Here is a 23,347-nt window from a genome sequence, read left to right on the forward strand (position 1 = left end):
TTTACATTTGCTGATATCACTTGGGGGCATATGTAGGTAATTTCCATTTTGCGATTCCCAAATAGCGATTTTTAAGGAATCGCTATTTGAGAATAGCAAAATGGAATGTAGGTAAAAAATCGCAATTTTTTTGCGAATCTTTAACATTCCTTATTTGCGATTAGCAAATGGCGAATCGCAATTAAGGAATGAGTGTCCTATTCATTCCTATGGGCCAAAAGGCCCATAGGAATGAATGGGGATACATTCTCAAATTGCGATTTTCTGTGTGAAAATCGCACGTTGAGACTCGCAATTCCAAGGGTGCCAGGGTGTCCAAAGGACACCTGTTGCACCCCTGGAATGTGCCTGTAAGTACATGTGGCGCACATACATGCCCTAAGGGCATGTCTGTGCGCCACATGGCACTTTGAATTTAAAATAAAAATGCATTTTTGAAGGAAATCGCAAAATACCATCTACTTGAAATAGGTGGTATTTTGCGATTCCTTATGCAAAAATCGCAATTTTTAAGGCACCCCTACATAGCATTTAAGGAATCACAAAATTGCAATTCCTTAAATGCTATAAGCAAAATAAGGAATCGCAATTTTTGCGATTCCTTATTTTGCTAAGTGGCACCTACATATCAAAATGCCGTTTGCGATTCGCAAACGCCGAAATTCGCCGAATTTCGGCGTTTGCGAATCGCAATCGGCTACCTACACATGCCCCTTGGTCAATAGGTGATTCAACAAAGAAATCCACAATTGACTTTAGTCAAAAATATATTTGCAAATTTCGATATTTTCAAAATGTTCTAAATTTGAACTGTGTTAAGTCCCTCAGCCCATTGTATTAGAAATTTAACACGTATACTAGTCAGTTAAGCCTGGAAAACCAACTCCACAGAAGATCCTGACACCTTCAAAGAGACAGAGGACACGGTACTCCAGAAAACTGCACTGTTAACTCCCTAGAGAAGGTGATATGGTACCCCCTCACATTTACCCTACAATTATACCTAGAGGGTCTGCCCCAACTGGGGGTAGCTTGAGATACTCAGAACAGGGAGAAGAGCTAGATGAAGAGGACCTAGTCCTGGAGAGACTAGTCAGAAGAGCAGCCCTTGAGGCTGAAATTCTGTCCAAAGAAAGAGAAAGGGCTGAACTGGGTCTAGCACCAATAAGTGGTGGCAGAAACAAAATAAATAGGGAAGGAGAGGAAACTGTTAATCAAAATCCTCAAAGGGATTGTCCCCAAATATGTAGAAGGTGATGACATTGCCAAATGGTTTTACTGCCTTTGAGAGGGCCTGTAAAATGAGAAAGTTACATGAGAAACACTGGGACTCTCTACTCTGGGTGCTGTACTCAGGAAAGTGCAGGGTCAGAATCCTGACACTGGATGAGGCAGATGCTGAGTCTTATGACGTTGTGAAGGATACTCTGATTGAGGGCATTGGACTCACCACTGAAGAGCACAGGATTAAGTTCAGGGAGACTCAGAAAACCTTGAGTCAGTCCTTAGTAGATTTTGTTGACTTCTCAGTCAAAACACTAGGTGGCTGGTTGAAGGTGCAAGATTATGATTGGATTTATAATTTACTTATGAATAGCATCTGTTGAGTAACGTTACTTCCGGTAAAACTGCATCAGTACTTAGTGTACTTAGGGTTGGTCTCTCCCCAAGAGCTGGGGAAGAAGGCTGACCATTGAGTCAAACCAAGGGTGTCCATAAAGACCAAGGGTAGGGGTGACCAAAAAAAGGGGTTACTAATCCTCCCTAGACGAACAATGTTGGACGCAAGGGTGAAAACCCAGAGTCTGCTAAAGGCCCTCAAAAACCTGCTCATGAGGGTGGGCCGCCCAGAGAAACTTCCCATTCAAAGGGTGTGTACAAGGGTAAAAATTGGATCCCAAAAAGGCCTGGTGTTTCAACTGTAAGCAGAATTGACACCAAACTGGGCACTCTTCCTGCCCCAAAAAGGCTCACACTAGTGCAGCACCCACAGGGGTTGCGAGTCTCCAGATAGGATCCTTGATTTGCCCTGACCAGGTCAGAGAGCACACTGAAGCTACTTTAGTATTGTAGGGGAAAAGGGGTTGGAATAGCTGTCCGGCCCAGAAGCCTGCAGAAGTACCAACAAAAGCCACATATAAATGGAGTTAAAGTAAAAACACTGAGGGATACAGGTGCAAGTGTCACCATGGTGACTGAAAACAGATATCCCCAGAGCCCCAAATGGACAAGCGTATCCAGTTATCAATGCTGATAACATTACCAAGGTTCATCGCATGGCTATGGTGACCTTGGAATTGGGATGGGTTACTGGCCAAAAGAAGGTAGTCGCATCCTCTGCAATTCTAGTAGAATGTTTGCTAGGCAATGATCTGGAGACCTCAGTGTGGACTGAGGCACAGATGAGAACCCATGGAATGTCCAGAGATACCCCCTAGGGATAATTTATAGGTCTGGGAGAAGGGAGAATAAAACAACAATATAGGCTACAAGAGCACTCCCACTCGACCTGTGTCTGATTCAATGACAGCTTAGATAAACTCACTGGGCTGCCCTTTGCTGTATTAGTACAATAATTACAACATTATTTCATTCAAATACATACTTATTTATTGAATTAATTTTTTCAAAAGTTAAACAAGATTTTTTTTAAATACAAAAAACATTTCTTTTTTTTGTTTTTCTGGTCTTTTATATACTATATTGTTATATAAAATTCATCATTTCAACATTTCAAATTGATGTGCATTATACACATAGTTTACACAGGAAGACCCGTACTGTGATCAACCTTGCACCACAAGTACCTCATATCACATCACAGCCTGACATACCGTACTCATACATACACACTTCACACACATACCACATCCAGCTGTGAAGGCATACACATTTCTAATCATGGAGAGGACCCTTCCTTTATCGTCCATGGTTATGTTGCCAGCTGGGGATCCATAAAGTCGACGCACGTTTTGGTGGGTACGAAAATTTGCCTCTACCTTCTTCAGGACCTCTCCTTATAGGTGAAATTAGACCGGAAGGTAATGGGGAATCCAGAACAATGCGACTGTAAACACAATCACAGACTGAGATCTGATTCGAGGTTAGAGAAACCATTTTGAGCAAAAGATGAAGTTTTAGATGCCCCTTCATTGGCTTCTGGTCGGTTGTTGCCGTAGCTTATATTTAGATTTATTTTTGTAATGGGTACAGCCTGGTCGCAAAAAACAATTCTGTGGCTCCAGGAGTTTAGATATGCTCTGCTTCATTAAGATTTGGCGGAATTCGCAATGTATCTCAGTGCTTGCTAACTGGCGTTTCTGGGGTCAATATCTTGGTGAGGATATTGTTGCTTTCCATCAGCGTTTCCAAATTGTTCCTGTCCCGCAGTACACAGTGCTGTTTGAGAACCCATGCAGCCATGTTGGGAATAGCTGAATGGGTTTTTGTGAAAACAAGAGCACAGATCAAAGCCATGAGTGAAAAAAAGAATTGGATCCTAGAATAATAGCCCAATCCTCCAAGAGAAAAGGCAAGAAGGCTGGGAAACCAACTTCTTTGGAGACAGAAGCTCAGGTCCCTTCTCCTCAGGGAGCAGACCTGTCAGCTCTTAAGGGAACTGAGCCCCAGGAACTTGGGCCTTATCAGCCAGAGCTCCTAGTCCCAGGTGTACTCTCTAGGGAAGATATTTGCCGAATATGCCACATTACTTTGCATGCATTTTGTACTCATGCCATTACAACGTGGTCATTACAACGACCACGCTGTAATAACGCATGCCATTACTCCGCAAGTCGGAACAACGACTTGCTCTAGAGGGGGCGCTGGATGTTGCTATAGTATAATTTACTATTCAGTCCATGCAACAGTAGGGAAAATGTTGGATTTTATATCCAACACCTTCTGACCCCTAGAGTAAGTTGTTGTTTCTGACTTGCGGAGTAATGTCAGGAGTTGTATCAACACAGTCGTTTTAAGGACCACGTTTTAATGATATGCGGTGTTCCGGTTTTGTGGTAAACAAAGTTTACCATTTTTGCCAGGTAGAGGAGACCTGTCTCACTCTTGAGAGTCCAAGACAGCAAGCTGCCGACCAGGAAAACAGAGATGTCAGTGGCTCCTACCGAAACTATTGGGAGGAATGACTCCTGTACAATGAGTTCAGAGTTCCTAAACTTGGTGCCTTTGGGAGAGTGGTAGTGCGTCAGAAGTACAGAGAGTTCTGACTCACATTGCCACATGACATCTCCCTAGCTGGGCATCTTGGCCAAAGACATGGAGTAGGTTAGGCAACCACTTCTACTGGCCACTTATGTCCCAGATAAAGGAGTTTTGCAGCTCTTGGGTTACCTGTCAAGCCAGTGGCTAGACAGATAGCAAACCAAAGACCCCCTTAATTCCACTACCAGTGGTTGGGGATCCCCTTTGAGAGGGTAGGGATTGCCGCTGTTGGTCCCCGTGTCCCCTAAGCAGCATCAGGAAACAGATTTGTACTGGCGGTAGTAGATCATGCCACCAAGTATCATGAGCGCTACGCAAACAAATGATGGACGGAAGGCTGAATAAATCATACATTAACCCCCAGTCAGGAGATCTGGGTTAAATCCATTGTTCTTCTGCTCACCATGCCACCTCAGTTTAGACCCAACCATATGCAAATCTTTCTTGACCCTGTGCCTCATGGGAACAGTCCAGACCGAACTACCAAGCCAGGTCCTCCCTGGATCAGAAACAAGCATCCTGGGACCGGTTTCTGGGTATTACCCTTTATCAGCCAGGCTAGCTTGAATCCAGTGGCACAGTGAGCAAGGGACCCACGTCAGGGCATACCCATCCCACTTAGGGTGAAAAGTGCTACGCAAACAAATGATGGACAGAATGCTGAATCAATCATACATTCACCGACAGTCAAGAGATCTGGGTTAAAAGCATTGTTCTTTTGCTCACCACGCCACCCCAGTTTAGACTCAGCCATATGCAAATCAGTCTCAACGCTGTGCCTCATGGGAACAGACCAGACCGAACTGCCAAGCCAGGTCCTCCCTGGACCAGAAACAAGCATCCTGGGGCCGTTTTCTGGGTATTACCCTTCATCAGCCAGGCTAGCTTGAATCCAGTGGTACAGTGAGCAAGGGACCCACATCTGGGCATACCCATCCCACTTAGGGTGAAAAGTGCTATGCAAACAAATGATGGACGGAATGCTGACTAAATCATACATTCACCCCCAGTCAAGAGATCTGTTTTAAATCCAAAGTTCTTTTGCTCACCATGCCATCTCAGTTTTGCCCCAGCAAACAGCAAACCAGTCTTGACCCTGTGCCTCATGGGAACAGTCCAGACCGAACTGCCAAGCCAGGTCCTCCCTGGACCCGAAACAAGCATCCTGGGACCGGTTGCTAGGTATTACCCTTCATCAGCCAAGCTAGCTTGAATTCAGTGGCACTGTGAGCAAGGGACTGGGGTGGTGTGGTGAGCAATAGGAATGATGGAATAAACCAGATCCTTCTATCTGGGGTTGAATGTTTGCATTGTCCAGCATTCCGTCCATCAATTGTTTCTTTTGCATATGTCGCCCTAAGTGGGAAGGGTATGCCCAGACGTGGGTCCCGTGCTCACTACACCACTACTTCAAGCTAGCCTGGCTGATGAAGGGCGATGCCCTGAAACCGGTCCCAGGATGCTTGTTTCCGGTCCAGAGAGGACCTAGCTTGGCAGTTTGGGCTGGACTGTTCCCATAAGGAACAGGATCAGGACTGATTTGCATATGGCTGGGTCCAAATTGGGGTGGAGGAGCAGCCCTATCGCAGACCAATGATGATGGCCAGGATCAGCCAGTTGTTTTTATGAGCAGATAACTCCTCAGGGAGCAGCGTTGGAGTGCCATTGAGAGGGAAGCCTTTGCTGTGATTTGTTCCCGGAGGAAGCTCACAGCATACCTGTTTGGGACTCACTTCCTTGTACAAACTGACCACAGGCCTCTCCGATGGCTGATGCGAATGAAAGGGGAAAATTTGACCATGCCAATGCAGATGGGCTTTCCAGGTTTGTCCACGTAGACAATGAAGAGTCTCTTGGGAAAGGTTAGTGTCATTCCCCTTCGTCTGAAAGGGTGGAGGGCTATTGTAGGGAAGTGCCTCCTCTTGACATGGTCACCCTTACTTTTTACCATAGTACTGATGCTTTTCGACTGAAAGTGCACTGGGTCCCTGCTAACCAGGCCCCAGAACCCTACCCTGTTGTTCTGACGGGAGGATCTCTGCACAATTGGTGGACTAATGCTCATGGGCAGAAGTTCTGGTTACCACACACTCCTTGCCCAATCCAGAGCCACAAGGATAACTTAGGCCTGGTCTCGCTTGACCTTACTGATCTCAAAAGGCATCTTCTAGAGTTGCCTGCCTTGGGTACTCCAACGTGCAAAATTCTCAATGCTGAATGTTCTCTGTAGTGGCGAATAGATCAAGCCAGGGTTCTCCCCATCACTGGAAAACACCCCTTACCACTTCCGAGCACAGATGGCATTGGTGAACCGCTAGTATCTCCCGCTGAGTTTGTCCGTTTTGATGTTTAAAGATCCCACCAGGCGTTGGACAATCAGAGATATGCCCTGATCACTCAGTCACTTCCATGGACAATATACACTGTACCCATAACCCCACTCTTCACTGTTTGTTGTGATACCACATAACAGTCGTACTGTCCATGAGTATCTGAACTCCTGGTCCTTTGATCTTTGGAAGAAAAGCTTTGAGACCAATCGGCTAGCCGAAGCTCCAACAAATTTATGTGAAGATGAGCTACCACCAGAGGCCAAAGTCCTCTGATGTCCATGTCCCCCAGAAAACTTTCCCAACCCATTAAAGACGCATGTGTCACTATGGTCACGTCTGGGTGGGGCAATGAAAGAGGTCGGCTGCTAATCCTATTGCAATCTAGTAGGCACCACTGCAGGTCTTTTGCTGTCTCCTCCGAAACCTGGATGGAATCTGACAGACTTACTTGTTGTTGAGCCCACTGAGACCTGAAATTCCACTGCAGAGCTCACAGGTGCCACCTGGTTTGGTGTACAAGCAGGATGCAGGAGGCTAAGAGACCCAGAAGCCTCAGAGTTACTCTCATCGAGATCCATGCTGCAGGCTCAACCATTGGGATCATATCCCAAATATCCTGGACTTGACAAGGCTGAGGTATAGCCTGAAACAACACCATGTCCAGTTTAGCGCAAATAAAAGGGAGTCTTTCTGAAAGAGTCTGGTGTGACTTCGGCAAAATGATGGTAAAACCCAAAGACATGAATAAGTCCGCCGTCGTCTGGAGATTGTTCGCTGCGGCCAGAGGTGAGTCCGCCTTTAGCAGCCAGATGTCAAAGGGCGGGAAGACTGGTATTCCTATCCTCAGCAGATGGGCTGCAACCACTTCCATCAACTTTGTGAACACCCGAGGTGCACTGATCAGCCCAAAAGGAAGTGCGTAGAATTGAAAATTCTCCTGTCCCACTTGAAAATGCAATGATGTCTGTGAGATTGCAGAATGGGCATGTGGAAATATGCATACAGCAGATTCAACGCTACCATCCAGTTTCAAGGATCCAGGGCAGATAGGGCTTGGGCCACTGTGAGCATTTTGAACTTGTTCTTCCTCAAAAAGAAGTTCAGTGGTTGAAGTTCTAAGATGGGGCGAAGACCCCATCTTTTTTAGGGATTAAAAAATAATGGGATTAAGACCCAGTACTTCTGAAAGAGGCACTCTCTCTAGTAGCCCTTTCTCCAACAAAGCCTGAACTTCTGCCCGAAGAATAGACAAGTGGTCCACTGAAGGAAATTGTGGTGGTGGTGGTGGTGGTGGTGGTATGTCCAGAGGAAACATGTGAAAAGGTAGGGAGTAAGCTTGTGAAACGATCTAGAGCACCCATTGATCTGAAGTTATGCTCCTCCAAGATGGAAGGTTAAGGTGATATGACCCCCAACTGGTTGATCATGAGGCATCAGGGTCACAGTTGTGACAACTGGCACACTGGAGTTGCCCGTTCTAAAGAACAAGCAGTCGCTATGCTCTCTTGAAATCTCTCAAGGGCAGTATCTGTCTTCTTTCCAAACAACTTTGAGCCATCAAATGGTATATCCATCAAAGAATGCTGGACATCTGTGGAAAAACTAGCTGATCAGATCGAAGCATGCCTTTTTATTACCGCCCTGGTCCCCAAAACTCCATGGATACACGGAGTCCGAAGGCACACCAACAGGATTCAGACTAACACCAAAGATTGAGTCAAAAGCTTTTTAAAACTATCGGATCAGATCCAGTGTTGTTACCTTATCCGATAGAAGTCGAAATGAAAAATATGTCAAAGGAGAATCCCTTGAAGAAGTCCTACTAGAAATACTACCAGGAGTGATGATATCATCAATAGATACTTTAAATACATAAGGGATCTATAATGTTTAACTAGAACCAAACATATCAAAGGGACCTTATCCCAAACAATTCCATCAGGTACAGGAAATGCAGAAATGTTCATGTGAAGAAGAATGAGGCTTCAGCACCTCAGCTATCAGTTCAACAACAGAGTCTTCTAGGAGATAACGTCCAGTTAAGAGCAAAAAGAAAACTGCAACAAATATAATCCAAATGAATAGGAAAAGCAGTGAAATGGAAATCCAAATATATTACCATGGTGGAATCAGATAAGTCTTTCAAGGAAGGACCTGGGCTAATTGAATGGATTTCTTTGGGAACATTTCTAAAGATTTGTTAAATGGTGCCAAAGTTAGTTCCAAACCAAAACACTTTCTTCCTATGGTAACTAGGTCCTAACTGTAACTACACAGTGGCAACCGCCGTATATATATCTATATAGGTTCGTAGCTGCCCTTTGGGTCAGCTTTGTTCTGCTATTTCTCTGTCTGAGTGTCATTTACAGTCTTCACCCATCCATGACAGCATATTGAATGGGGTAACGGTTCTGTTCACATCAGTCATTGGCTCTCTTGCTCTGTGAATGACAGCATTTTCTGATTAATTGTGTACATTCACCTGAAAAAGGGTGTGCTTCAATGTCGGGGTGGTTGGCCAGTCCTTCAGTTTTCTTCTTTAATAGCCCAGCCCCCCTTTGATTTCTTTGCTGCTCCTCTTTTTATTTTACTTTTCTTTTAAATTATACTGCAACTCTTAAAGCAGTACAAATGGGTCACTTGTTTGCTGCTCACATGGCCACTTTCTTTCTCTAAACAAGAAGACCGTGATTGAATGCTGCAGTCCATTGCGTATCATTGTTTCAACATTCCAAGATGGCCAACACATTGGTTCTAAATAGGGTAACCAAGCTGGAACTTTAAAACAATGACAGACTATTCAGAATAGCTCAGCAAGGCACACACTGCTATGTTTAGTTTTTTTATTGCAAGCATATACCTGGCATGTTTAGACAACAGCATATTTACTTTTTTCTACTTGTATTTTTTAAATTTATGGTTCAAATGTAGTTGAATTTGTGTGTGCTTTATTGCCATTGTGTCAAAGGGTGAATGCATGAATGAGGCAGTGGATCGATGAATGCAAAGAATAGTGCCAGAATGCATGTATGATGACCTATGGAGTGCCTAAACACTTTTTGTGATACAAGACACTTTCATTTATAAGCCAGACCTATTGACATAGCCAATGCTTGTTTTTCTCTTAGGAAGCTCTATTTATTCCCTCCAAGCATTGCTTTTCATACATAGGCCTTCTGGCTAACTGTCTTCCCTCTCTACCACAGATTCTTTCAGGAAGTCTTTCAGGCTATCCATAAGTATGTTGTGTATCACATTTTTATGAGAGATATTTGCTCACTAATTAATTTAGGTAGCAGTGTTTCCACAAAGAAAAAAAATAGTGTTGTTTTTCTATTGAGAGTTGTAATGTTGCATCGTTATTTAGCGCTATTTCCTCTGAATTGTACATTTTACAAACTGTAATTAAACTCCCAGCTTTTTAATCCTGTCACAATATCACTCCTATTCAGTCTCCTTTCCTATCTGCGGAGCCAAACCCTCTCCCTGAGCCACCACAGTTGTTGCTAAGAATCTGCTCCCCACACCTCTCTGTAATTTAGATATTCATTTTATTTGTGGCTCTTCCTGCACCCTATTTGGCATCTTTCCTGGCGGGATGAGCGGGTGCTAAAGTATACATTTACATATACATACATAAACGTAAAAACGTAAACGTGGTTACTTATATAGCGCACGTATCACCCCCGCAAAGGGGTCTCACGGCGCTTGCTTAGGGAACCCGTCCTGGTATTCCCCTGTGAGATAACCCCGGCAGGGTATCCACAAGGTGAAAGCCAGGCATCCCACCGCGAGGGGGCGTAGTGGGGCATGCAGTATACACTGACATTACTAATGGTATTAACTACGAATCTTCATATTATGCTTCCTCATTTCTCAAGTGGCACATTGTAGGCCTCTGTGCCTGATCCTAATGAGAACCCTGGGATAATTTGTGAATTTAGAACCAACCATACTGAGGCAACATGTGGATCAGTTTGCTAAATTTACAATATCATGAACTATCATGTAAAGCGCTCTGATAACTGATTCGGTTCGGTTCAAGTTCGCGCTATATAAAACTCTAAAAAAAAAAACAAGAAAAAAAAAACTGCAGCTTAATGTACCATTTGAAGGTATACAAAAAGGTATGCAAATGGTGATACGGCGCCCCATGTTTCACCATTGTATTAATGCCCCAGGATTTTTTTCTTTTGTTCTTTATAGTATGGCCCCGCGTCTAAACTATAAAGGCTGAGATAGAAAATGGCTGTTGTCCTTTAAGCATTCTGGACAGGAAGCAATAAAGGGAAAAGGATTGTCAAATACACGGTTGACTGAACTCATGTTCTCTGATGGGCTAAAGGAAAAGATTTTATTGTGAACCTCCCTGGCCATGGACTGAAGAATAATAGCAATCTTTAGCTCATCAAAGATCCTCTGCTGCATAAGGAACAAGTTACCTGTAAATACAGTTCTCAAGCACTGGCATCTTAAATACGTTCATATGCTTAGTTCACTCCTTGTGGGAGCCTCTGGTGTCCTACAATATCAGATAGTATCAATTAATCTGCCCAGAAAGTGAGATTAAAAAAAGGTTCATTAGTAGCCCAATTGCTTCAATGGGCATGCCTAACTGACAATGTGGAATGAGTGGAATGCAAGATGATGATAATTCCAGTAATGAATTGTACTAATGAAATGAAGTAGTCTGGAGCCTCTGGAAATATTGAGAAACAGTCTTCATGTGCCATGTTCAGTCCTTGGATATGGTCACCGTTCCTGATTTCGAGTCAAAAAAGGCTACCAAAAACTGTATTGTAATTGATTAATTTAAAGCAAAATAGCTCAGGCAAGCTTCGGTAGAGGCCTCTGCTTCAGAAATAGATCAACTTTGATGAGCCAATTGCTGAGGGAAGGTTGTATCTGGAGTCCTAAAAAGCTGCAGAATGCCACCACTGGAGCCATGCACTTTGTAAAGACACATGAAGGTGTTGTACATCCTAACAGGAAGACACAAAATTGGTACAGCAACTAGAAGGATTGTTTTTGAAGTTTGCTGAGTTCACATAGGTGTAAAACAGGACGCCAAACATCTGTTTTTCCTGTCAAGAAAGAATATTGAGTAGAAGTCTCTGTTCCCCTGGGATTTGCTATATGGCTCAACAGCCCCTTTCTGTAAAAGTAAAAGGATTTCTGACTGAAACTGACAGAGAAGTGCTTACTTGCAGGGAAAAAATCTGGAGGTCACTGCGGGACTTTAACGGTATTGTCAGGATGCATTGTTTGTGGTTTCATTGATGAAACATCTTCTGCAGACACCAAGATGTGAGGTGTTTTAGGGAATAAATGCATTTATCATGCAGATCTTCTGCATGAATGTGCTTTTTACAACAGGCCTGTAGAGAACTTTCTTTGATAACGACGAATCACTTTTCCTTGCCCAGAAATCATCAGAGACAAACATTCTTGGGAGATAGTTGCCAAAGGGGAGAGAACCCAGCCCAGAGAAGTCGAGGAATCAAAGTTGATTGATGAACTTGGAAATGTGAGGGAAACAGATCAGAACTCATGCAGAATCCCTATACACATGACGAGCAATAGCAATCTGAGGTATAGTGGTTTCTAGGGAATAGAGTACTGAGCTCCTTCATATTTTTTGCTAGAGTTTGGATAGCTTCTAATGTGGTGACTGTGTTACTAAATGAACATGGTTGAATTAAATTTTTTATCGAAGAATAATATGTTTTTTACTGACTGCTATTGAAGGACACAACAGCTTCTCACACTGATGACGGGGAATGATTAATGTATGTGAATTTATCAAAGATCTAATGCTGGAAAAAATAAACTTCAGTTTCTATGCTGAGTTACTCTTTGCTCTGCCTAAGATACCATCTCTATGGATGATAAGGTAGTTGAGGTGCCAACCTCATTCAAATATTGGCATGTTTCCCAGGAGTGATCCGGTCTGGAGAAGGGATAACATTCAACCATAATATCCATGCAATCAGTGGCCTTCCTTTAGGAGAACATCTTATGAGTGAGCCCCTTACAAAAGTGTAATGTACTACCATAAACTGCATTGCTAATTAGAAATATGCAAATAGCAATATTATACATAGAAGGAATGAAAAAAAAAGTTACCAGCTTTTTGTGAGAGTGATACAGTTCTTGGAGAACTTCGTCCACTATGGAATTTGTCAAATAGGTGACGACAGAAAGTTTTACCTCACTGCAAAAGGGAAAGACACATCCAGTTTAGTGATTATCCACATGAAGGAACATTTCTTTTTGTATTTTAATACTATCCTCCAGTCATACTGAGACATCCAGTCATGCTGACCCAATGTCAGTAAGAGGTAGTCTTAGAAAAAATCCACAAAAGTCCCTCAAACAAGCTACGTCTCGGAGAATCACTGATACACTACTCCTGCCTGCCACAGTAACACTATGGGAGGTAAGGGGCTACTTTAGTACAGTGTTCTATTCAAAACCAGTAACTCAACAGTCCCCTTTGGGTCAAAAGTAAAAACAAAAGCATACAATGAAAGAAACAATGAAATAAACGTCATAAGAGCTCTGATTACACGATACACAATGGAAATGTGAATTAGAAATTATGACAATTTATTCATAAAAACAAGGTATAGCAATATACATTTAAAATTACACAGGTATACAATTAATACATAAAAACCATAAAAAGTTGACGCAGCGTTTCGGTGCTTATATTGACGATATTACACCTTCATCAGGATGGTTTTTCTGGAAGCGTGGGGATGCCAGACCGCAGGGAGGACATATCCTACGATCCAAGAGCTGGAATACAATCGGGTCCCCTATTTTAATGAAATACAGGTGTTGAACCTTGGATGCTCACCAGGTCTTCAACTTCCTAAGGAAACTTAAAGCACGAGTTTGAGAACTTTTAAGTGTTAGATTGCAAATCTCCTTGGCTATATATCCAGCAGGGAGGAGAATTCCACTAATACCGTTTCCAGAATATCCAAGATCATTTACTCATAAAGGGATTACAAACATTGACCCACATCGGGAATCAACCACAGCGCAATTGATTAAACAACTGTTCGTCCTTGAAATACTTATACTAGTTCTTCTGAACTAGAGAAAAAACCGTCCTGATGAAGGTGAATTATCGTCAATATAAGCACCGAAACGCTGCGTTTAATTTTTATGTTTTTTTTGTATTAATTGTATACCTGTGTAATTTTAAATGTATATTGCTATACCTTGTTTTTATGAATAAATTGTCATAATTTTTAATTCACATTTCCATTGTGTATCGTATAATCAGAGCTCTTATGACGTTTCTTTCATTGTTTCTTTCATTGTAGCTTTTGTTTTTACTTTTGACCCAAAGGGGACTGTTGAGTTACTGGTTTTGAATAGAACATTGTGTCTTGAACTTAAGTAGCCCCTTACCTCCCATAGTGTTACTGTGGCAGGCAGGAGTAGTGTATCAGTGATTCTCCGAGACGTAGCTTGTTTGAGGGACTTTTGTGGATTTTTTCTAAGTATGCACCCTGTCCCTGACTGGATTTGAGGGTATATCCTTACATTTTTATAATAGTAAGAGGTAGTCAACACAGATTGTTTATGACTGCTGCAGCCTATATGGTGAGTGTTCTCTCACTTGTACTGCTGGTGGCGCTTTAATTTATTTATGTGCTGTATTTTATCACTCGTAACGGAGTTAATTTGCATTTTCTAATATGTCACTATTGAAGGGGAGCATTCATTCTGTGATAACAGCGGCTAGGCACCACTTTGGTGATTTCATTTTCTCACTAGTGTTTTTGTTCAACACAAACACGCCATTTCTGTCAAAGCATGGCGGGCTTTATGTTCAGCAATGTAGCGTGTCTGTGCAGTGGACGCACCCAGTAGACGCACAGCTTGCACACAAAAGGCACACCAAGGGCAAGCCATCTGTGCCTGTCTGTGTCCGAACAGCACCCAGGGCCGCAGTTGCTACACAAACCTTCATCAAATCCCATCTTTTGTCGTACAAAGTGGAGACACTCACCTCCCTACAACCTTACAGTAGGCACTGCAACTATATCAATCCTGCCATCAGTTCTAATAAATGCTTGGTCTCTTGTAGTACACGTAAAGTAAAATTACATTTTTTAAGCACAAAGGCCTCACACCTCATCACAATACTCCTTGTGTCCTACCCAACCTCAGAGAATCTCTTAATCCTAAAACAGTCACACTCTACAGTTATTTATTAAATATACAATTCCTTATCAAAACATAGATACAAAATATGAAATGAAACACACACAATTTATTTATTGTTTCTTACCAAAACCTAGCTAAGGGGATTCTCTAGCACTGATATTGAGGCTGCAATCCCCTCCAAATATCACATATGCAGGTACAAGAGACGCCCTAAACCTGGAGGAGCGGTCTCCCAAAGTTGTATTGTTCTATATTTTCTTGTAAAGTGTATGAGTACACATGGATTTGAAGGACTCTCTTTCCCACTGCCACTCTGTCCTGCATTTTCCGATCGCAGGATATACTTGTATATTCATTGCCCCCTTTCTCAGTCCACAGAAAGACACTTGCAATATTCTCTGCTCACTTGCCTCTTCTTTTGTTGTTAAATCGGCACCCTGTATAAATATTGGTAATTTCAACTTGCACCTTGATAATCTCACTGACTCGCACTCTCAAAATCTCATTTGAATCCTTAAAAACTATTGGCCTTAATCTCCCTACTCATAACTCTCACAAAGGCCTGGACATTCTCTAGACCCACCAATTCTGTCCATAGTTTTGTCCCATTTTCTGTTTTCCTTCACAGCCACACACTTCTTTCCATAGCCTGCAACCTTTTAGTCAATATTGGCACAAAATGAAACAAGTCATTCTGACTTTACCTTTAGGAGGTAAATCCTACTAATATTAGTACTATTGCTTGCAAATGTAGCAACTTGTTAAGCCTTGGACCAAGTCGTCCCTAAACAGCCATTTAGGCCTAATGCAATTCAACCTGCCAGTCCTTGGTACCCAGAAGAGCTTGAAAATATCATGCAAGAATGTAATAAATTCGGTTTGGACACTCCTGTCACTAAGTAAGAGATTATGGCACCAATAGGGGCATTCAAGACAACCAGGGCACCCGGAGGAGATGGCTTACCAGCTGAATTTTATCAATGCAAGGTGGATGGGGGATGGCTGATCGATTATTGGAAGGACATAATGAAGCATATGGAAAGGGGGTGCTCTCTGCCGCTATGAGGGAGGCTGTTACACTTATGGTCCCTAACCCTGACAGGGATGCCACGCTGGTGCCCTCCTACCGCTCTCTGTTGATGCTCAAGTTGATATGTAAATTCTCAGTAAGATTTTGCCCACACGATTGCTGGAGTACCTTCCCCAACTGTTTAAAGAAGAACAATAACGGTTTCTCCTGAAATACCCTTTGTAATTTGAGGGGATTGTCCCTCGTAATGCATTTCCCGATCTTGGAGGACGACCTTGGTGGACTTTGAACAAGCTTTCGATTCCTTGTCGTGGGAGTTTCTCTTGGAGGTATTGCAGAAAGTTGGCATCGAACGGACCTATATTAAATGGGTGCAGTGTTATATGTTGCCCCCTTGGCAAAGGACGGGTGGGAGGCATGGTGTTGTGGCACTTTGCACTGAGCAGAAAGGCATGGCTGGGCTGCCCCACCGCCCCTGCTCTTCGATTTGATATGCCGATTATGTGATGTGTTGCAGGGATGGGGGATACGGATTGGGGAGGCCACCCATGTGGTTTCACTATATGCGGACAACGCTTTAGCATACTTGCGCAGCCTGACCTATTTATTCTCTATTATGTTGGAGGACCTCACTGAGTTTGGCGAAATACCGGGTTATCGCTCTAAATCGGAATTGCCGGGTAAGCAGGTGCCCGACTTGCCTCATCTAGATCTCCCATGGGAGACCGAGATGGTCAGATATCTGGGGATAACAATTATGCATGAGGCTGGGGAGTTTGAGGCCACAAAAATATAGGCGTGGTGATAAATGGATTGAGGCCTACAGTAAAATTCTGGAATATCCTTCACTTCTCTACGATGGGGAAGCTGGCACTGGAGAAGATGATAATATTACCCAGGTGTCTGTATATTTTCCAAGAAACCCTATTTGAAATCTGTAGGAAATTGTATCTGCATTTAGATAAGCTGATAGTGGAACTGTTAAGGGTCAATGGGAGAAAAAGTTAGTTTGCCCACTCTCAAGCGCCCCTAGTGAAGGTGAGGTCTGGAGTTGCCTTGCCTAGAGCTATTACCTTGCAGCGCAGTTGCAACACTCGGTCCAGTGGTTGGACAACAATGAGAACTGGGAGTGCAGACTGCTGAGGAGTACCTGCACTGGGGTTCCTTTCCCTGAGTTATTGATGATGGGTCAAGAGCACCGGTTACCTTGCTGTACATGGTCAGACAGGTATGTGGGGCCTGGAAGAGGGCAGTCAAGAAAGTGCTGAAAAGGGCTCCCTTTGCACCTGATGAACAAGTTACTTACCTTTGGTAACACTTTTTCTGGTGGATACAGTATCTGCATGTGGATTCCTCATCTTTTGAATTATCCCAACGCACAGCATTCTACAGAAACATTCCTCCTCAGCTCTCCCACATCGACGAGGACATCACAATGAAACGGCTCCACACGTGACTAAGAGTGATGTCATCAGAGCCATAAGAAGACCATGTCGGCATGCTGACATCAGTTCCACCCATTTTTTTGTTTCATGCCTTCGAGGCGAATGGGTGAACTGACAACATTTTCACAGTATACAAACACAACCAAACCTGGAAATTCTTCATCTTAGACATTTCCCAATGCCAACTATCTCATGAGTCCAGCAATAAATCACATAAACTAAACATTCATTACTTTTCGGTATAGCAGACAGGCAACGGGGAGGCAGGTGGACCAGTGAGGTATCCACTGGCAGATCTGTATCCACCAAAAAAAACCTTACTGAAGGTAAGTAACTTGTTCTTCTGATGGATACATCTGCCTGTGGATTCCTCACCTTTTGAATTGAATTCCCAAGCAGGCACACCCTCCGAGGAGGGTATCTGCCTGCCTATACCAAGAAATCCTGCAACACAGAAGGAGCAAAATGGCCGTCCCTCCTTACTTCCGAATCCAAACAACAGTGCTTTGCAAAAGTGTGGAGGGAGGCCAAAGTTGCCGCTTTGCAGATGTCAACCACAGTGACACCTCTAGCCAAAGCCGTAGAAGAAAATTTAGCCCTGGTAGAATGAGCACAAATACTTTCAGGAGGCTCCCTCTTGGCCAAGGCATAGCAGATCTTGATGCACAGGATTATCCACAATGACAGCGTTCTTTTGTGGAAAGCTTTGCCCTTCATCTAGCCCACATAGCCTACGAAGAGCTGATCATCCATCCTGAAGTCATTGGTTCTGTCCAAGTAGAAGCTCACCACCCTCTTGGGATCCAGGCGATGATGTCTCTCCTCCTCCTCTACTCCTCCTAAGAATGGGTGGGTAGAAATTAGGTAAGGTGATGGACTGCCCCAAGTGGAAAAGAGTGACCACCTTAGGCAGGGAAGCAGCCCTGGTCTTAAGAACCATCTTATCCGCATGAAAAGATGTAAATGGAGACTTGGAACTAAGGATTTGCAACTCACTCACCCTCCTAGCAGATGTGATTGCCACTAAAAATATAGTTTTAAAAGCTAGAAATCTTAAGGGAGAACTATGCAGAGGTTCAAAGGGTGAACCCATCAAAAATGTGATAACCAAATTCAAATCCCACTGAGGCATAATAAAAGGAGTGAGAGGAAACCTATTAGTGAGACTCAATGAATCTCATAATAATGGGAGACTTAAATAAAGAGGGTTGATCTGGTAAACAGAGAAAAGCCGACAAGGCAGATAAGTAGCTACTGCACAACCCTGTTGTGCCAAGGAAAGACAAAAACACTCAGAACATCAGACAAATGTGCTTTAAATGGGTCAATAGACTTTTCTCCACACCATTTCACAAATTGTGCCCACCTACCAGAATACCAGAATAAACAGATTTGTGGAGTGTCTCCTGGCCAACAAAATAACCACATCCACTTAGAGAGCGAAAGGAATCAGGTTGCCCCGTTCAATCTCCAGGCATAAAGGTGCAGGCTCTCGAGGAGTGGGTGTAGAAACTGCCCCAGCGATTGCGCAAGGAGGTCTGCCCTGAGAGGGAGATGGAGCGGAGGGTGCAATGAGAAGTAAAGGAGGTCTGTGTACCACACCCTTTACTGCCAATAAGGGGCGATCAACATGACTTGGGCCCGGTCTTGGTCAATCTTCCTCAGAAGGCAAGGAATCAAGGATATGGGTGGAAACGTGTAAAGAGGCTGCGAGTCCCAATCTAACTGAAACGCATTCCCCAACGCTCCCTGCATCGGATACTCAAGACTGCAGAACGATGGGCAATGCGCGTTCTCGTGAATGGCAAATAGAAACACCCACATCCTGACAACCCGAGGAACTACTTCCGGATGGAGATGCCACTAGTAATTGGCCGAATACTGCAAACTGAGACGGTCCACACACACCGCGAAGGTAAGGAAGGAAGGCCTTGAGAGTCAAATGCATCACCTGCAATTCCAAAACTTTGATGTGCAACAATCTTTCTTTTGGAGACCAAAGACCTTTGACCGCAGATCACCCAGATGAGCTCCCCACCATAGAGTGGAGGCATCTGTTATCACTGTGGCCACCGAAGAAGGAGGGTGAAACAGCTTCCCTTGGGACAGGTTGCCTGGAAAACTCCAACATAGAAGATCCGCTGCAGGGTCTCTGGAGATTCTGACCGCCTCCTCGAGAAATCTGTTGTGTTGAAGCCACTGCCTGCGAAGGCACCACTGGAGGGCCCTCATATGCCAGCGTGCATGGTTGACCAACAGTATGCAGGAAGCAAACAGACCGAGCAGCTGGAAGAGCTTCAGGACAGGAACAACTGCTCCATTCTGAAAAATTTGAATCATAGACTGGATGTCTTGAATTCTCTGTGGAGGCAGGAAGGCACGACTCACAGTAGTGTCCAGTACTGCCCCTATAAACAGGTTATGCTGAAAGGTCACCAGGTGAGATTTGGGTACATTTATCGAAAACCCCAAGTTGAACAGCAAGCAAGCGCAAGGAGAACCTGAGCCAGGTTCAACATAATTCAAATCCCGGAGGTCGAGAATGGGCTGCGAACGACCATCCTTTTTGGGAATCAGGAAGTTCTGGGAGTAGCACCAATGACCCCTTTCCAGCTCTGTAACTATCTTGATTGCACCCTTTTGAAGTAATAACATCACTTCCTGCTGAACAGCAGAAGATGCTCTTCCGAGCAAAGGCCCTGATGGGGAGGTAAAGTAGGGGTAAACTCCTGGAAGGGTAGGTCATACCCATTTTCTTTTATATTTAACACCCAGAGATCCGTAGTAACTGACCTCCAATAAGGTAGAAAATAGACCACCCGTCCTCCTAAGGGAGCTACATGCGCTGAGATGTCGGAGCTAGAGCTGCTTCCCTGCAACAATGGTTGGAGAGGGGGAAGAGTAGGAGGTGGAGGAGGAGGAGGAGACTTGCTGTTGGGCAGAGTCCCGTAAACGATCTCTGCCCTTTCCCGTGTAGTACCCGTACTAGAGATTTGCCTGCTGCTGTAGTTGTTGTCTGCCACAAAAGGATATGTGTTTCACAAAGCCACAAAACCTGCGGCACTGCCCGAAGCTTCAGGGCTGGGTCTGGAGGCCTAAGGGCCTTGCTGCAGATATGCTATCCTTAAAGCACTGCAGCACAGAATCCGCTTTAGCCCCCAACAAGCAGGACCCATCAAAAGGTAAGTCCAGCAACGTAGCTTGAACATCTGTCAAAAATCCTGCACCAGCCCAGATTGCATTACCTGGGGGGCAGCAGCCTGGGAATCCAACAATAGTTCAACATTTTATTATGCTTTATCCCATGTATAGCGCTTTAAGAAGTACATTTTTCTGACCTTTGATTAAAAAAAGAAAAAGGTATTTCAAACAATTTAATCCGGCCATTTTTTTATCTTTATTAGTCACCTGATGTGTATATTTGCAACCATATTATCTGTTTCCTTTCTGGGGCAGTCAGAGCCAGGAGATTATTGGATCCTGATTGAATCTCATGCCAAATTTATATGTATTGTTTTTTCACTGTAGCTTTTAATGTTGATTATTTTAGATCGAATAAAGACAACCTGAATTGAACATCTAAAAAACTGGCTATTTATACAATCTTTCTAACAGGTCTTAATTGTTCTCTTAGAGTTTCTCAGTACCGGGGCAACTTATTGAGCAGCTGTCACATTTTTGAAATTTCATTTTATTCATTCACAAAATAATTTAATAGCTTTATTCCTTCATCGGCAGTTGCAGGAACAACACTCCTACATCTTGGTGCAAATGATCAAATTACATCCGTAACTACATCTTTGCTTTTCTGTTAATAAACGCTCTTCAATAGCTAACACCCATCACTGCAGTAGAGGAGAACAAGTGCCTCATATACTAACGATTTTAGCATTCACATACTCTCTGATTCTGTAAATCAGAGGGTTTGCAAATGCTAAAACCCTTTTTAAAATGTACAAAGCCCATCTAAGGATTTGGAAAAGGTTTTCTGATTCATTAAATGGGTTTAGGAAACTATTACAAATTGGCATTTGGATGGGGCATTAGATCATGATTTTCTGATGCTGTGGGAAGACGCTGTATGGTACTAAGTCACTGTAATACTAGCGGTTTGGAGAACAACAGATTTACCTATTGGATTTGAAATTAGTTCCATACATATGGACTGGTACATGACAGATATAATGAAGAATATTTGGCCCTGATGAAGAGACAGGTTAGTCATGAAGCACGTGTTGGCCTTCTATTGTGTGTTACACGAATCACAAATAAAAATAATCAACTTTTTCAAACTAGGAGAGACTTGTCTAACTGTGGTGAAGAAAATAAGTTACTTACCTGTAACTGTGGTTCTCCAATATTGGTATCTTTCATAGATTCACATGCTTGAATAATTCCCCGTTGTCGAAGTGGGAGTCCCACAGTACATTTAAAGCAGTAAGTAATGACTTTAACACTGATGTTAATGGAGAAATAAAATAGCTTGTCCTAGTCATTAGGAAATGTCCACAGTCCAGCTAATCAGGCAACACCACCCTTTAGAACCCTCACCACAGAGGCTCTAGGCTTTCAGATTTTCTAGCACAAGTGAGAATTCGAGAGTATAAAATAGTAAGGGAGCCTCAATGGGGAGAAGGGTGGGTCGCATGTGAATCTATGAAAGATACCAATACTGAAGAACCACAGTTACAGGTAAGTAACTTATTTTCTTCTCCAGCATTGGATCTTTTATAGATTCACATGCTTGAATCAGAATAGAAAGCAGTGATACGCCAGGAAGGCATTCGTAAAAAACATACACAACATATGTATGTATGTATATATAAACAGATATTATACCCAAAGTGAGTCACTTTTTTCAGATATTCACATTCTCAAAACCTTGTGTTGGGAAAGAAAATCTTTTCTTTAAATAACCCTCACCCACCAGGGTTGCGCTTTGGTGGCATGTTTCATCAGATGCCACAAACAGTTAGTCTGCCTTGAGTATGCTGACAGTCTTCTGCAAATATAATTTAATACATCTTTTAAGATCAAGGGAATGTAGGGATCTTTCTGCTAGTGTTTGCTGATTTGGGAATTTTTATAGATGACCATCTCATTTAGATGGAAATCCGACGGGACTTTAGGGATGAAAGCTGGATTAGTACGAAGGGTTATGCACTCCTTTGTGAACTAAAGGAATGGTTTCCTAATAGTGAAAGCTTGTATCTAGCTTACTCGTCTAGCAGATGCAAGCGCTAGTAGAAGAGATGTTTTCCACAAGATATACTTTCGCTCTGCCCTAAGAATGGGCTCAAACGGTCCTTTCAGCATTTGAGCTAGCACAATGTTGATATGCCAAGGTAGTGGTGGCAGCTTTATTGGTGGAAACATCCAAATTAATCCCTTTAGAAATTATTTTAGGATTCTTGAAGAACAAAGTGATTGTGTACGATTATGTAGTCGAAATCTGGATACTGCGGCAAAGTGGACCTTTATGGAAGAATGAGAGAGACCGGATCTTGCCAAATGAAGGAGGTACGGATGTATTTGCTCTGGTGGCACCTTGGAGTTTGAACACCAGTGACAAAATCTTTTCCATTTCAGTTTGTATGTTTTAGTAGTTGACTGTGCTCTAGCATTAGCAAGGACTTCTCAGCAATCCGAAGGGATGGCTAAACCGGCAAACACATAGTGTTCAGGGGCCAAGCCGATAATCAAAGGGATGTCGGGTCTGGATGATGGACCTGGCCCTGATTCTTCGTCAACAGGTTCGGTATTGGTCATAATACTGAATGGGTATGCACTCTGAGAGGTGGAGGAGTTCCGTAACCCAGAACTGGCGAGGACACCTGGGTGCTATGAGCAGGATCCAACAAGGTTCCTTAGGATGAAAAGAACCGGAAGAAAGTAGTAGGCATATATCTGACCATTTGATCAAAAACGTATTCCCACCACGATCCCTGTTGGGGTTGCCAACTGGTGAAGTACTGGCATTTGCGGTACTTGGTGGTCGCAAACAGATTTAAACTTTGTTTGCCTCACAAGTGAAAGAGGTGGTTTAACTTTGGTCGGTGGAGTTCCCACCCGTGCCTGAAAGAGCTTGCCCTGCTCAGGGAATCTGCATGAACATTGGATACACCTAGAAA

At 43.3% G+C, this 23,347-nt stretch overlaps 1 protein-coding gene across 1 annotated transcript in view; it reads right to left on the reverse strand.

The window, feature by feature from the left end:
- CARMIL3 (capping protein regulator and myosin 1 linker 3) overlaps window positions 1-23,347 on the reverse strand; it is a 1,019,681-nt gene that overhangs the window by 258,707 nt on the left and 737,627 nt on the right. Inside the window, exon 28 of the mRNA XM_078644900.1 lies at window positions 12,681-12,768. Coding sequence (XP_078501026.1) covers window positions 12,681-12,768 — 88 coding nt within the window. The remainder of the gene's footprint in view (window positions 1-12,680; window positions 12,769-23,347) is intronic.

This window comes from Lissotriton helveticus, chromosome 5_1, assembly GCF_964261635.1.
Source record: "Lissotriton helveticus chromosome 5_1, aLisHel1.1, whole genome shotgun sequence".
Taxonomy (NCBI): Eukaryota; Metazoa; Chordata; class Amphibia; order Caudata; family Salamandridae; genus Lissotriton; species Lissotriton helveticus.